This window comes from Rousettus aegyptiacus, unplaced genomic scaffold, assembly GCF_014176215.1.
Source record: "Rousettus aegyptiacus isolate mRouAeg1 unplaced genomic scaffold, mRouAeg1.p scaffold_m13_p_3, whole genome shotgun sequence".
Taxonomy (NCBI): Eukaryota; Metazoa; Chordata; class Mammalia; order Chiroptera; family Pteropodidae; genus Rousettus; species Rousettus aegyptiacus.
This window is the reverse complement of record NW_023416306.1, coordinates 19,627,803-19,645,223: the sequence shown is the minus strand read 5'-3', so window position 1 is coordinate 19,645,223 and position 17,421 is coordinate 19,627,803. Positions and strand designations below refer to the sequence as shown.

Here is a 17,421-nt window from a genome sequence, read left to right as displayed (position 1 = left end):
TCTTATCCCTAGAAGTGTGCAAGTAGAATCAGAATGAGTTGTTTTTCAAGACATGCAAAGAGATTTAAGCGTTACATAAAGAACAGGACTAGATGACTTCTAGTATCTCTTTAAACCATGGCATTTCCTAATCCTGGGAGTCCTATTATAAAGGACTCTATGAAATTCTTGGACCATACTTGGTGAATTGTCACATACACAGAAATACAGTCTAGCTTCCAAAAATCATTGAAAAGTGTTCCAATCTTTACTTTTAATTCTTGAAGAACATCAGTGGAGATCCCTTATTCTGTCCCCTATAGCTACTCCTCTTGGGGTCTCTCTGTTTTAGTCAGTACTCTGTAGGTTGCACGTGACAGAATCCTAATTCAAAGTAGTTTGAAAGTAGAGATTCTGTTTTCTCTCAAAATGGTGAAGTCCAGGAGTCGTTCTTTGACTTGGACTCTATTTCTCAGCTTTACCTTCTGCTCTGCTGGCTTCCTTCTTGGAAAAGTTTTTCCTATATAATAGCCACCAGCACACCCAGGCTTCAATCTTAGCAGTATGGCAAACTCATAGGGAAAGTTCCTCTTTTCCAGTATGACAAGGAAATTTTCATGACTGGCTTTCATTGGGCCAACTTTGTCACCCTACATTCATCACATGCTTATCCTAAATTCATCATTGGGACTCTGCTCACTTCCTGAGGAGGGAAGATGAAGAATGTAGATAGCTCTATCTGAATCGCATGGACTAGAAATGGAGGATAACATCCCCAAAGGGAAATTGGAGTGTCATTAACATAATCAATGGGAATCAATGTTGGAGAGGATGAACTGTCCACTATGATTCCTTCATTCCTTCCCTCAAACCACTGGTATCTTCAACAGATAGATTGACAGGGAATTTAGACAGATGATAGATAGATAGATACAGATGGGTACGTAGGTGGATGGATGGATGGATGGTTGGATGGATGGATGGATGGATGGATGGATGGATGGATGGATAGATAAAATAAATAGATATTATCTATTAAATAGGTAGATGTAACCATCCATATATCCATCTGTTAACCTAGACAGCTTAATAGCTGTCTTTTGGTTTTCCTTTCCCCTTTCCTCTTGCCTTTCCAGCTTATCTCGTCTCACTCATTTCCCCAAATATGAATTATAAATTCCTATATACTGAGCTGGCAAATACTGATCTCTCCTTTAAGGGCTATAAAGGAAGAGACATGGAGTCAGCCAAGACCAGATTCCTTTGTCAGCTGAAGGGAGGAACTCACATTAGTAATTTTTGTCCCTATCATACATCAAACCACCAATGATCCTGTGTCATTTTGAGTTGTGAGCACTTTAAAAATTTGCAACTGTGTCCAGGAAAGAAATTGATAAATTTGCATTTGATGGTGAAAGAAGAGTTTGGGATATAAATACTGTGATGCAAAGTTATGGATACATCCCCAAAACTTGTCAAACAGTGTCTTTGTTTTAGTTTGCAGACTTATTTAGTGGGTCAAGTCAAGCTCCCAAATGGGCTTTTAAACTTGAGAAATATCCGGCTTGTTTGTTTCTAATCACACAAGCACTCTTGAATTGAAAACAACACTAAGTCACAAAAACAATATAAAATTGATTGATATCTTTTATCCTCTGCCCTTAGCACATTCAGCCCCTTAGCAGCTCGGACTCAGCCCCCTTAAACAAATCAACCCCCCACACAGATAGCCTGCTAAGCGCAGTTAGCATCCCTGTCTCTGGAATCCATCCTGACTGCCTCCTGTTTCTCATCTTGTATCACTGGTCTTGTTCCTCTTCCCTCTCTTACTCCGGAGGAAGGCTCTGATCCCAAACCCTGCCACAAACCTGCTTCTGGGAATTGCCCAGTGCCCCATATCAATCAACTGTGAGTCAGAGGCTCTCCTGTTTTATGCCCTGAACCCAATGTACCCAAAGTAGATTCATTTCTTAGGACTAATTAAACAACAGAAATTTATTTTCTCACAGCCATGGAGGCTAGAAGCCCAAGATCAATGTGTTGGCAATTTGTTTTCTTCTGAGGCCTCTCTCCTTGCTTTGCAGATGACCATCTTCTTCACGGGTCCTCACCTGGTCTTCTCGCTGTGACCCATGCTCCCCTGGTGGTGTCTCTGTATCCAATACCCTCTCCTTATAAGGACACCAGTTATATTGGATTAGGGCCCTCTCTAATGGCCTCATTGTAATTTATTTCCTCTTTAAAGGCCCTAATTCTAAAAACAGTCATATTCTGAGGGACTAGGGGTTAGAGTTTTAACATAAAGAATTTGGGGTAGCACACAATTGAGCCCATAACGCCAGGCTGGCTGACTCTCCACCTGCAGGCCCCCAAATCTGCTATAAATTGGGAGACGGAACTTCCTACATGACTAAAGTAATTTCTTCTTAAGACTAATTAAGAACTATGATGGGGTGGGTGGGTAAGGAAGGGACCAAATCATCACCACTATTTGTAGAAAAAGTGAAGTTAGCTGACCAAGCTGCTAATTGTGATCCCGGCCACATAAAGATTTTAGAAACTTCTCTTTAGATCTAGATATCTGCTATCTCTCATGGCAACACCTTCCTTAGCCACAGTTTATGTGACTACATATCCCTAGAAGTTATTTTTGTGCAAGTGAGGCCACTTGACATTACAGCCTAAAGATAATGATAACAATAACTAACTTTTATGGAGTACTTACTATGTTCCTGGCACTGAGCTGAGGAGTTACATGTATTTCCTTTAATCCATACCCAAACCCTCGGTTTTCTATTATTATCCTCATTTTACATGCAAAGAAAACCAAGGCTCAGAGTGGAGAAGTAAATAGTCATGTAACTCTCAGTGTCCATAATGAATTAGTAACCAGATTTGGCCATGGTAGTATTTTGTTGTTGTTGTTGCTGATGGCTTACATTCAATCTGCTTCAAAAAATATCCAAAAACTAATCTCGAGTGGGATGAGTTCACAACTTCTCTGAGCCTCCTCAGAGTGGACATTGAGGGAATCAAAGCAGATTGGGATTGTAGACTCAGATGCCAGCAGGGGCCAGACAGTTAACATTAGTGAGTGACGTCAACCCACAGTGACACATTAGAGTATGGTGGGGACCGAGGGCCATCAGAGCAGCAAATCTCATGTGAAAAGGTAGTTACTCAGCTCAATGGCAGTTGGCTTGTTATATTGCCATGGATACCAGGCCCGGTTTTGCCAAATTGTCTCTCTCTCTTTTTTTTTTTGTTCAAGAGAAAGTAGATATTTGGATATTTCTGTTAATTCTTGTGAATTTCAAAATATTGACAACTAAGTCATTTAAAATGACAACAACGTCTTGCAGACTAAACAAAACATGTCTACAAGCTAGAGGGTCACCATTTATAACTTCTGAGCCAACAATTGCCCCAAGAACCTTCTTGAACTTTCCAGAGTATTGTTTTTAAAATATTCTTTCCTATGCACTTCTACTTGATTCGGTGGGTTTTCTGAATGACTGGATGAGCTCCCACAGGTCGCCTGACACTACCACAGCCCCCCTCCCTAAAGGGAAGGAGAGGGAGCTCTGCAGGCAGGATGCCCAGAACTCAGGGAGGAAGTGTAGCATCCTGACCACCTCGCCAAGGAAGGCCCTGTACAGTGAAGAAAGAAGCAGTGCTGGATATCAGATTGTCCAGGGAGAAAACCACCTCCCAGTCAGCCAGCTCTCTGAGGGCTTTCCATCCGGGTATCTCCAGGCCAAGGACAGCGCCTGAGCTACAGAGGAAATGCAAGGAATGAGGTCTAGGTGGGGAGCGATGTGACTATGGTTACATTTCTGAAAAAATAACGATGGTGATGATATGGAAAACAGATATGAGCTGGAGGGACCTTGCCTCAAAGGGCCAGAACTGGCACAATCAAAGGGGCCGGACGGGAGAGATCAAGCGGGAAAGGCGTGACCGGGACCAGCATCTTCATGTCTCCAAAGGCCATGCTCTCCTCTGTGCCTTCAGTGCAGTGGCATCCTTTTCACAGCCGAGAGAGGGAAAGTCGCAGCATGCCAGCTAGGTAGCTGACCCTCCAAAGAGCCCAAGGACCTTTAACATGCCCCTGCCTTCGCCTGCTGTTTTAATTGTTAATAGCTTAACTCATCTCTTCTACATGGAAACTGGACCAAGCTGGCGGCTTGGGTTTTTATTTAATTTTATATTACATTGTTTAGGAATAAATATCAAATCTCTTTCCAACCAAGTAAAATCAGGCTGGCAAAGCTAATAATTAGGATGTTATAGAAGATATAGCAGAATCCTTTATTGGACATGGGGAGGAGCCCCATCAAATGGCAGTATCTGCAGGTTGATTTGAGAGAAAACCAGGTTTTAAGCTGTTAGTGCTGCAACTTCTGAGTAGGGAAACTGTGAACAGTCCCTTGAGTTTGGCACAAGTGGTAGAGCAGTCTAAAAAGGCTCTAATTTCTGAGGACTGGTTCAGGCCAGCCAAAACAAACCATTTTCAAAATTGGTTTGGGTCTCAGTGGTCTCATAACACTTGTTTTAAACATTATACCATAATTATTTTGTGATCTTATTTTCATGCTGTTGGAGTCTGCTTCCCCCTTCACATAAGGAAGAATGCTTCAAATGCACCTTTGAGAGTAGAGCTGCAGATGAAACACCCTGTTTCCCAACCCACTCTTAGATGCTGTGACAGAGAAAGGGTCTTTTCTCCTAAAAGTGAGGTCCAAGACTCCAGAGCACACAGTGAATGGTAGCTGAAAAACTGTTGCAGCGTGGGTCTATATGTATGCATAGAGGCATGCACATAGATGTCTGTGTATGCATGTGTGTGTGCTTACATAGAACATATGCATGTGGCAAGCAGGTACATATGTGCACATATTACTTGATCTCAAGAGAGGTGCTCCTTCTTGCCCTTCTAATCAAGGGGTTGTTGGTTAGCAGAGATGATTAGCAACAGCTTATTGCAGCATGCACACCGCAGAGTTGGAGAGCCTTACCCAAACCCCAGATCTGCTCTTCCTTGTTACATGTTCTTGGGCAAACTACTTACCTCTCTAAGCTTCGTTTCTGCTATCCTGAAAATAAGGATAAAAGTAGTGCTTACTTCATTTATGATTTTTGATTATTCATGAAAAAATATGCCTTAACTCTAGCACAACAAAGAGCACATAATAAGCACTCACAAAATGATAGCTACTATAATCACCATCATCATCATCATCTTCATCATCATCATCATCGTTACTCTTTCTTAACCCTCGCTTACAGGGAGAGAGTCAGGTGCAAGCAGCAAACTCTTTTCCAGCCCAGGGTGCTGTAAGTTTCAACCTCTTCCCCATGCATGGCTGCTTCTCAGATCACCCTCAGCTTGTCCTGGGTTTTCCTTTAGTGGGGTGCCTAAACTCAAGGTAGAGCTCAGAAGCACAACGTGCTTTTATAGTCTTAATCCTCTTCCATCTTTCAAAGCTTCTGATGCTCAGGTCATCCTCTGCAGTGCTAGATTGTTCCGGGGCCCTAAAGAACCATGCCTTAGACTTCTCCCTGCATGAAAGAACTTCCCCATCCTAGTTGCCACAGAGAGGCCCTATAAACCCTTCGTAGATGTTTGCTGAACTGCACAGGACTAGCTTCAGTGCCAGCCATGACTAAATATCTTTCTAGTGCAAACCCCCACCATAAAATCTTTAACAATCTGTGCATTTTGAGCTCTGAAGCCAGCCTGAATGGGAACCACAGGGGAGAAAATTTCCCTTCTGTGTGTCTTGTTTGTTTGTTTATTTTTTCAATGTGTCCTTGAGCTTTCTGTTTCCTTATCTCTGCAAACAGAAGAAATAGTAATCTTTTGAATGGTAGTAAAATGAACTGGGTAAGCCAGTAGCTTCTGAGGTCAGTGTTCTTGGATTAAGTATTGGTTCCATCACTTACTAGTTCAGTTTGAAGTCTTTTGAGCCTCAAATTTCTCCTCTGTAAAGTACTGTCTCATATACCTGTACTGTATGAGGGTTGATTGAGATGATACACATAATGACAGAGTCCCCACCCACAGACTTCCTTACTGATATTACTGTGGCCATGTTGGGGCGGGGGGAGAGCAATGGGGTAGAGAGGGCATGGGGGGCACACTTGGCAAAATATTGAGGTTTCTCTTTGTGCATCTTTGAGCAACCTGAATATCTACTCCTCAGAGGCACCCAAAGAGGCATGGAGAAGGGCATCTAATGACCTCTGGGTGAGTTTGAGGAAAATAACTTGTCATCCAAGGGTGGGCCTTTCTCTTTCCCAATGAGCTCATCTCAGGGAGAGAAGCCAAGAGAGAGGGAAATGCCCTCATCACTGCTGCTTCTGGAGGACCCGGGTCCTGCCCTTACATCTGTGCCAGGGAAGAGAATGCTGGGGCTCAAGGACACAGATGAGCCACCACCTGGAGCAGGGCGGGTTGGGGTGGGGTTACATCCTGCACTACTCCTCCAAGCCCCTGGGCGGGGCTTCCCATCCCCAGGAAGCAGCCCCATCAGCTTATCCTTGGGTGGGGTTTCCCAGAGCCAAGTGTTTAGAGGCAAATCATTGTTCTAAAGTTCCGCTAAGTTTTAATGACCAGCCTGCTGAGAACTCCTCCAAGAACAAAGTGAGATTTTTTTTTTGAAACCCAAAAAGAGTCAAAGGCAATTGAAAGGAAGAGAAATATCTGGCCAAGTCTCAATTCTGAAACATTCCGTGCAGAGATTTAGATGTGGAAGAGAGCTAAGACTTGGTGGGAACAAGGCCCTGACCCCATTCTTTTCATTATGATGAAGCAAAATCATTTCACAATGGGTCTATGTTTTGTCTGTAAAATGGGGCCGATATCATTTGGGTCCCAGGAAGAACCCTAGTCTAGGAAATCCAGCAACCTAGTCTCTTTCAGTCCCAGCTTGCCAGGTGCTTTCTATGAGAACTCGGTGCTTTCTTTCCCATCTCAGGTCCTCGGTTCTCTCACTGAAACATGAAAGGCTGGACTCTAGACCTTTTGCAGTTCTATGGCAATGTCTAGGTCAATGGGCCAATGAGGGTTGAGGCGGAAATGCGGTGAGGGAGAGAATAGCTGGATAAAAAGGTTGGACATATCTGAGGAGGCTCCTCTGAAATCCTGCAAACAAAAGATACACCCTTAGCAGTGGAGGGCCCTGCACCGTGTCTTCTGTTCTCTCCATAAGCCAGGCTACATGGGTCGTCCTCTGGGCTCTTTTCTCCTCAATCCATTTGTGGCTCAGCTCTTCTTAACACAGTTCATTCCAGCTGTCCAATCAGCATGATCAGGTGACGCTGTGGAGAACTTTCTCTCCTGATAAGAAAGCAGCTTAGGCAGCCTCAATGCCCCTTCCAACTCCAATTCAATTAGGGAAATATGCAACACACCCCCACTGTGTGCTAGGGGCGGGCAGGTGAATGGACAGTTCTAACCTCAAAGTGCACAGTGTCTTCACCATCCAGATGTTCTGTGTCTGGTGACTGTGCCTCCATGTGGTTCCTGTTTCGGGGTTTGCTAACAAGTGTCCAGGAGCACCAGACCTTACCTACCACTCTTGCCATGAAATGACAGACTATCTAATTTAAAGTTTTCTTGATTGCTTGCTAACATTGTGAGAATATATATATATTTATGTGTAATATCTCTTTCTTATAACCATATATCTTTTTAATAAAGATAGTATTTATTGCTTACAAAAGAAATGATCATAGCAGAGAAAAGATTCTCTCCAAAGTGGGGTAAGATATAGAAAGAGATGGGAATCAATACATGTAAATGAAATTTTTATGCAACAAAGAGAATTATATTCGCAAAGCTAACAATAAAAGTGCTATTTCCAAAATGATTTTCATCTATAATTTTGGTTCTAGATTCTATCTATCAACTATTGTTACAATAGTGCTCTTTGACAAATCATCTCCAAACTCAATAGCTTTTATTGTCTGTCATGCATATATGCAGTTAGGTTGGGAGCTGGCTGATCCAGACTTGGCTTAGCTCCAAGGTACAGACTAGGAGCAGGTCTGCTCCCCATGACTCTAATTCCCGTGCAGGCCAACTGGGCATATTCTTATGCTGTGGCAGAAGTGCAAGAGGGCAAGCACCACCAGACAAGCCTATTTCAATACTTGGATTACATGATGGCCAAAGCAAACATCAGTGGGACAGGGAAGAAAATTGCCACAGTGAGAGGAGGGAAATGAATATTTGCTAAACAATAATTCAAACTATTCCATAAACTAAATATCATACAACTGTTCACCATGCCCAGCATTCTGTGTCTCTCTGTCAGTCAGATCCGACAAGCAGCAACAGTGGCTTCAATCCGGAGGGGCTATTACATGCGAGGTATCTCAGGGAAATAATTTATTCATGTTGCAGCAAAGATGCTTTTCCCAGAACATGAATTTTAGACAAAGGCGACAACCTCCTTGCAGCAAATTCTTGAGAGAAAATTGTGGGACACGTCACCAAACCGACCCAATTTCTACAGCCTAGTGTGAGAAAACTATCTGCACCATGCGACAAATCGTAGCTCGTGAATCTTGAGTAATCCATTGTGCATATATCTTGTAAAATGAGGCTTTCAAGAATCCAGAATATCAAAGAGGGCAATGCAATGAATACTAATGTTTTAAATCTTAATTAATTTTATATTAGTTTATTTAAAGTATCAGGTAATTACAAACAATTGTTATTGGTAATTGATCCTTACACAAACACTGGAGCATTGTACTCTTCTGTACACATCTCTAGTTTCTGCATGTGTGTGTGTTTTAAAAATGATAACATTTTATTACTACCAGCAGGAATGGCCTGCATGGGGTGGTGGGTGCGCCAGGCTCAGGGCATATGTGGTCTGTGAGGAGACGATGGTGATCGGGAGGCCGGAAGGAAAGGTGTGGGTCCAGAGGCCAGCTCTTAGGGCTCCTCGGATATACTTCTGGGAACGGGTAAAGGGGTCATGGCAAGCTACCACCATGCTGCCAATAAGATTAAGAGATTCTTGGAAAGCTAGCTGCCCATCACAGTTGATGTCCAATTTCTTCATCATGCAGTCAAGGACACTGGGGTCCTTCTGGTTCTTGATAAAGGTAGCCAGTTCTGTATTCACGAAGGTCAGGAATGCGGGCTTAGAGAGAGTGCACTTGTTACAGTGCTTTCCAGCGCACCATCAGACACTCAATGGACACACCACTCCATCTCTGTAGGGCTGGACATTTTTGCCTTGTCAAAGAGGAGCGAGGTGCAGAGGCTGTGAGCGGGGAGCTCTGGGTGGGGACAGGCCACATCTCTGGTTTCTTGATTTCGCACAGAGGCTGGTAAAGTACATCAAGTGGGTTAAATCTGGCCCAATGCCTGTTTTTGTAAAGAAAGTTTTATTAGAACCCAGCCTTGCCCGTTTGCCTGTGTTATCTGTGGCTGCATTCTGCATTCCGCCTATAGTGGCAGCTTAAGAAGGTGCAACAGAGGACATAGGGAAGGCAGTTAGCATTAATGTAATGGCTAGGTGGAGAGCCAGAGGAGAGAAAGAGCAATTAGGGGAGATTATTTTATAAAGCATATAAATCTCTAACCAATGTGTTGTATATTTGAAACTAATAAAATAAATTTTTTTAAAAAAGAAGATGCAACAGTAATGATATAACCGCAAAGCCTAAAATATTTATTACTTTAGTGGCACAGAAAAGATTTGCCAATCCGGATTTAACATAATGCTAGATAGTTGAAATTTTGGAATTTGAGTTATTTACACAGGTCTGGGATGAATATTGCCCTTGAGTCATTTTTAGGAAAAATTATTGAGAAAATCAGTAATGTAAACATATTACAGATATCTTAACCTATCTTATTAATATTTGAGGTTATGAGCACTCATTTCCAAGTGGGCAGTTATAATACCAATTATAAAATTTGTATCTGTTGTTATTGTAGCCCCTGACAAACTCGAAAGTATCACGTTTTTAACTTTTAAGGGATGATTTTACTTGCAATAAATCTGTTTTTGAAAATATACTTGTCATTACTTCAAACTTCCCATTAATATAGGGTGTTCCACCTTGTTTACATATATCATTACATCTGAATTAATGTAGTTTTACATTATATATTATGTTCTTAGATATTTCAAAACACCAGCCCTTGAACTCTTTTTTGAGGTTAGAGAGAGTAAAATCTTGTATCTTGCCCCATATTCACTCTTGGAGATAGTCTGACAGTTTAAGAAAAAAAAGGAACACTAAGATTTATCAAGACTCGGAGAGAAAGCATATATAGATTTTAAGAGTGTGAACATTCAGCTATTTCCAATAGGTATGTGGAATTTAATAATCTGGTGTTGTCACTATCGGGTGTTGAATTAGATTCAGATGTGGATGTTTCAGTGTTCTGGGATTCACTGTAAGCCCTAAATAAGACCTCAATATGAGGCCTGGATTCTGAAGTTCATTCCCATCTCTTCTTTACTCTGGGCTAAGAATATAACTGTCTGTAAGATACAGGGGACTCAGAAATCAGAGGTTAGGTAAAAACAAAGGAGATACTGACTGTCCACACTTCTGAAAGGAAGAGGAAGCTTTCTCAATAGTTAGATGCCAGGTAGGTAAGGCACTGTGGATGATCATCGGTGTCCTTTACAAGTTACATAGAATCGGAATGTGCAAAATGACAGCTGGGTGTGTCTTTCCATGCCAACTGAATGTACTTGGCTCAAATGGCACTGTTCTGTTATTTTTCAGGAATCGGATGGGAGAGTGTGCTGCTAAAGGGAGATGAGGAAGCCTCGGATGCCACAGAAACATCCGGTGCAGACATGACTATCAAGGTAAGGGGTCCTTTCTCTAGTCTGATTCTCAAAGTGCATCTCTGGAGGAAAAGGAGCCTGTGGCAGATTTCTAGGGGTAACATAAGCAGTGCCCTCCACTCTGCCTCCAGCTCTCTATTCACTGAAGCGTCAGCGAGTCAACCAGCCCTGAGATTCCCTGAAATTTGGGATCTGGATTAGGAAACAGCTAGAGTCCAATGTGTGATTTCCAATGAGCCTGTCGCGGGGTCTCCAGTGAGTATCTGTAAGTAGGTTGTCTGCAAGTGGTAACCCCACGGGCACACTGAAGCAAATCTGAAAATTCTGAGCTGAGAAACCAGGCCCCACTGTGCATTGTGGAGAAAGGTCAGAGATGCATAAAGTAGCATTGATCTTGACTCAAGATTTCCACTGATGTCAGCCGGAAGGCAGCATATGGCCCACTCCAGCTGGAATGCTAATAGCCAAAGGTTTACAAAATGAATCATCGGGAAATCAACCTAATTGTCACTGTTCGAATTAAATGCATGAATTTGTAATCACTGCCTAGATTAAGGAATCCATAGCAAAATTTATTAGATTCAACCACTTCTCCTCTGTTACTGGATTAAACACAAAAGAATAGTCCTTCTCTCTTGGAATTCTATTTATGTTTTGGTAAACAAAGGCTGAGGGTGGGAGGACTTTCTAACATTTTTGCTTGAATGATTAAAATTTAAATATATGTCACATGAATTTTTCTTAGAAAAACAAATAGTACTGTTTCTTTTTATATTGAGATATTTCACTCCTGGATTTACTAGTAGAGAATGTACAAAAGAATATACAGTATGAGTTTATTTAAGCTTTCCTTTGTAATGTGAAGTCAGAACTTATTTTATCTATATTAAAGATATTAGAGGAAGCAAACAAAAATACCAGAGTGAAATTAAATGCAAGATAGGTAGCAGCCTGATTGGTCAGAAAAGTCAATTAATCTAAATAAATATCCAGTGCTGAAAGTTCGTTTGCTTGTAATTATGCTTAGCAGAATTTGCAAGACAATAATATAAATTGCAATGATATATTACTGTTTTACTGGCCATTACTGCAAAGACTGAGAAGTTTCAGAAGTCTATGGATAGAGACGGATTACGCCTAAAGTAAAACTTGGATTTAGATGTGTCGTTTTGCAATCTGACATTGTTCTAAGTATTAGTTTCTGAGTTGTATTCCTAGTATAGCTGCAGATGTAGTGCAGACATTAAATAATCAGAAAAACTGGAATTTGTTTTATAAAAGCAAATGGAATATTCTGATAGAAGCAAGTTTTACCCAAGTCCCACTTTATAAGGTTGCTACTGGATCGGTCTACTTATCCTTGGTACAAGGATATTGGCTGAAGTTGTATTTGGATCTATCTAGTTTAGATATCATTCTCATTCTCCCTCATTCTCTTCTCTTTTGATGAATACTAAGGGAATTTTTTTTTATAAGAACAGAGAATTATAGTTCACAAGAACTGTACTTACTATGAAGAATGAACCATACACTTTAACAAGTTTGGCAAAATAGAAATATATTTAAATACCTCAACAAATTTGTACAAACATTATTAAGTTCTTAATGCCAGTCTCTTTTCGCTAAAGAATATGTGAAACCTCTAGGTGGATATGCCTTAGAGAAATACCTCTGTTTAGAGATTCTCCTTTAGGTTTCCCAATATATCAGTAATCACCAATTTTTTTCCTTTGGTATCATGCAGTTTCCTACTCCATACTGCTTTATGTATCTGTCCTGTCCTTCTATCCATCTTAAAGTACTATTTCCCCCTGTATCTGTAGGTGCCTGATGTTCAGTAATTAACTACAGATTCCTCATCATATATTTATGTATCTACAGCTATTTCTGTTTCTAATAGCTACTTCACATATCCTTGCAATAACTGCCATTTTACCATGGGGGGGAAAAAAAAAGTTTATTATAATACCACACTATTCATCGACACCAAAGGGAATAACAGTAGAAATCACTAAAATAGTTTGGTTTCCTCTTCCTGTGATATACATATCTACCTTAGTGCTTAAAATTTTTCTTTCAGAAAAAGGTACAGAATTTTTTGCAATGTTGTAATTGTCTGATTGTGATTTTGTCTAATATATGTAGCCTTTTAATACCATGTTTTATTTTGAAATGACAAAATTGTGCCTCTTAAACTATATATGACTCAGATGAGTGAATTTATTCATAAACATCTGTCATTCTGAGGAACCTTGAAGTAAGAGCATCTATGTTTAAAAAAAAAAAAATGTCCCCTAAATACACTGACATAGGTGAGAGCATCATATGGGCCAGCTTAACAATTTTAAATCACTCAATTTAATAGGTTGAATCGTGAACCCCTTTTTCCCCCGACCAAAACAGTATGTCCAAGTCCTAAACCCTGGTACCTGTGAATGTGACTGTTTGGAAAAAGAGTTTGCAGATATAATGACATTAAGAATCTCAAGGTGAGATCATCCTGGATTAACTAAGTAAGACCTAAGCCCAATGATACATGTTCTCATAAGAAGCAGAAGAGGAAACACACATGGAGAAGAAGGCTACATAAAGATACAGAGGCAGAGATCAACATTATATGCAGGCTCAAGCCAAAGAACACACCAGAAGCTGAAAAAAAGCAAGGAAGGATTCTCCCCTAGTGTTTAAAGGGAGCAGGGCCCTGCCAATGCCATGATTTTGGATTTCTGGCCTCCAAAATGTGACAAAATAAACTTCTGTCATTTTAAGCCACTATGTTTGTGGTAATTTGATTTGGATGCCCTAAGAAACTAACATACTCAGATCTTCCAAGAATAATGCCTACTCTTTGTGAATGCCAGTGTCAGAGAGACAGATATATAGAGACAAATAAACCAATATTATACACATCCATTACTATTTTCTTATTATGCCATGCTCATCCTTTAAAAGTTGTTTTCACCCATTTTTGTTTAAAGAGAACCACTAATCTATTTCAGCCCGTCTCACCATTCAGTAAAAGAAATGGGTAATCATGTTTCAGGATAGCTTCTATATTATATCTTATTCTGTTTTGCTGCTTGTCTACACATTGATTTTTTTTTAAAAGTATGATTTGGTACTTTCTAAAACTTGCCTTACCATGAGAATCACCTGCAGCAGTGTCGAAAACAGCAAAAATGCAGCTTCCCAGGCTCCTCTCAAAATTCAGATTCAGAAGATCTGGGTATGAGAATTAGCATTTTCACAGGAGGTACAGGTGACTTTAATGGTCAGTCTGGGAAAATGTCTTATCTATCATACATTAAAGCAGTATCTGGTGTGGCCACATGAGCCCTACCACTGCTCCCAGCTCTCTAGTCGTCCAACTGGTCTGAGAAAGGACTTAGGGACTTCCCTGTTCAAAACCGTTGGTTATATTCCTTTTGAACATTGATGAAGGCCCAGATGCCTCTTCCTGGCATTCCAGATTTCCTCACCCTAACTGCAACTTAATTTCTACCCTGTCTTCCTCTGTCTCGCTGTACCCTTTCTTGCCTTCTCCACTCAGCCTACTTGTAGCCAGAGAGATTTTGTTAAAAGGCCAATCTGAGAGCATCCCTCTGCTCAAAGCCTTGCCAGCCTTCCCGCTGCTCTTAGAAAATAGACCAGACTCCTGCAGGTGCTGTGCTTTTCAAAACCCCATGGCTTTCAGTGTCACATTTGGGTTCCTTTCTCCTTATTTATTATTATTATTTTTTTGTATCTTTTGTAGATTTTTGGTTTGTGGTTACCATGAGGTCTATTTCCTTTTTTCTTTCTTTTTGTTTTTTTGTTTTGTTTTGTTTTAATTCACTCATTTTTATTACCTTAGCACTGTTATATTTTTTTAATTGGGAAAAATATACATAAAATTTACCCTTTTATTCATTTTAAGTGCATAATGTCATTTGTATTGTTCTGCAACCATCACCACCATCCATTTCCAGAATTTTTTCATCATCCCACACTGAAACTCTGTACCCATTAAATACTAATTCCTTATTCTCTCCTCCTCCCCATTAAACACGAATTCCCCATTCACGCCTCCCTCCAGCTCTGGACAACCACCACAGTGTTAGATATTATATGTAATAATCTTCAGTTGTCTTCTCAAAGGGATTTTCAATACATCCTGTTAATAGTCAAAAGCCAATAAGATGGCTAAGCTTCAACCTAGCATTTTAATATTCCCTGGACAAGGCAAGTTAGAAAGGCAATCACTTTACATACATTTAAGAATAATGTTTCAACATAAAGTTACTGGCAGCTGCTAGATGCTAGAATTGTAAAGGACTTGCTGGTCACAGAGCTTCCTTTTTCCTGGGGAGTGACCTGTCCAGGGCCGGCATCTCAGAAGTATCCTGGCTTTGTTCAACTGTGTGCATTGCTGGGAGGCACGCATTGCACCTGTTCGGCTCTGCATTGTTTTCTTAAATTCTGTTTATTTGATGACTATTCAAATCTACGTCAATCCATGTTAAAACTACATCACTATGTATTAAAGAAATATCTCGGGCAGAAATTATGTGATTTGGCTACTATTTTATTTTATTTTTATCTTAAAATAATTCTAATTGTGTTATTTTTTTTTCCAATTACAATTGACATTGAATATTATTTTATATTAGTTTCAGGTTTGGGGCTGCCATTTGAATCAAATACACTAATGAAATCCCAAATGTTCTCTTTATAACTTGCCCATTTGTTTTATATAAAGACTAAAAACTATTTTCAAAAAGGAGCATAGAAAATTCTAGTACACCAGAATTTTTCTCAGAAAGAAGCCCTGTTCGTATTCACATTGTTAAAAAATAAACTGAGGTATATTAAAATTTTTTTAAGGGTTTATTTAACCAAAATCCATTTAAATTGGACAGTGGTACACCTGAAGTGGTAAGGAGAGTTCAGTGGACAGGAGCGTGGAAGAGAGACTTTTTTTCTCCAGGGCATAAAAACTTTTTTTATTTTCACAAAATCTTTACATTCTGGGTTAGATGGGGTTTTTTTTCCATCTACCAGGAAAGGGTGTTTCATTTATAGGAACACAGGCATGAGGAATTCTGTATGCCGCATGCCTTGAAGGCCATGGAGACACATCTTCTGCAGAGGTCAGGTTTTGATGTCAGCATGTAAACTGGAAATGAAGTGTCTCAAATGACCCTCAAAGATCCTTTCAGACTTTCTGCCCTTGACAATTCAGAGCCCATTTGGAAATTTCATGGGCCAGTTTCGAGTATTTCAGCAGTAGCTGGCTTCCTCTTCCATGGGGAGCAGAAGCCCACCCCTATCCAACCCCCCGAGGTTTTCACCATCCCCCAGTTTTTTCACCATCACCTCCTTGCTTTGGCTTTTCTTAAAGTCCTTGCCATTAAGAGGCAGTGTGGTGGTGGGGAAAGACTTTTGCAGATGAAAAACAGAAGCAAAGAAAAGCTTTGGTTGATTGGCTGTAGTTTAAAGCCTCGTTGGCCATTTGTGATTGGTTGTCCTTGGCACTTTGATTTTGTACCCTGGAAGCGTGCACAAGCTTCGTCGGTTTTGGTTTGTTTACGTAGGCCACCATGGCATTAGAGCCACCTCAGTCTAATGGCCTCTTCGTGTAATTAACTTAATGACATAGACGATATTTCTCACTTGTGCTTAGGCAAGAAACAAGATAAGTACCATTACGCAAGTTGGAGATTCTGGCTGGAAAACATTTGGAAGGGACACATTTCCTAATCAAGGACATGGGAAAGCCACATTAAAAAAATATGTCATGTCTCTCTATATGTAAAACTTACTGCTGGGAGAGAGATTGTTCTCCTGGAAGGACAGATGTTCTCCATTACAAAAGGGGAAAGCATTTAGACTCTTCCTGTGGTGAATTGAGGCCACAGGTTACAGCTTTCCTTGGATGTGGCTTTTAAAAAGCCATTCTGCTGAGGGCCTTTTGTTGCCAGCAGCGCTGAGCCAGTTGTCCTTTGTATTTGATAATGACGACATTGAGAATTGTTTTGTGCCGGACTTTGGACAAAAAGGCACATTTGGGACCAGGAGTCCTTTCTACATTGTATACATACATAAAGATGGCTCTAAATTTGCTTCCTTGCCAAAGGAAATGTTTTATTGTAGATTTTTTAAATCCTTGAAACTATTTTTAATAGTGGATCTCAGTAGGGGGATAGGAGGCATTCCAGGACTGTTTGGCTAAATTTTCACAGCACACCCTCTTTGCAAATTACTGTTTTGACTTTTTTTTTTTTTTTTAAATATGCACTGTGCGTATAACAAGGTAATGGGTTTGAAAGGCCCTGGTGTAAATTGTAATATGCCTCATCAATACTGGTTATTATTATTCCTATGTATTACTGTCAAACAAAATGAAAGGAAATCAGTAAAGTCATACCCATTGACAGCTCTCGATTATCTATGTATAATTAAGGAATATACTTGGTGAATGAAAGATCTCAGTTAACTTCTTTACCATTTTATTTCTTCTCCTGCTAACAATGATAGCTAATGTAGATTGAGCATTTGCAATGAGCTGAGTACTATGTGAGGCCCTTACATGAACCATCTCATCTAATCCTCCAAACAACCCTAAGGAGAA

The 17,421-nt window shown here is 40.4% G+C and overlaps 1 protein-coding gene across 9 annotated transcripts in view; it reads left to right on the top strand.

The window, feature by feature from the left end:
* PALM2AKAP2 (PALM2 and AKAP2 fusion) overlaps nt 1-17,421 on the top strand; it is a 399,047-nt gene that overhangs the window by 256,665 nt on the left and 124,961 nt on the right. For all 9 annotated transcript variants that reach the window (XM_036239052.1, XM_016129981.2, XM_016129979.2 and 6 more), the window contains one exon: nt 10,747-10,832. In XM_036239052.1, coding sequence (XP_036094945.1) covers nt 10,747-10,832 — 86 coding nt within the window. The remainder of the gene's footprint in view (nt 1-10,746; nt 10,833-17,421) is intronic.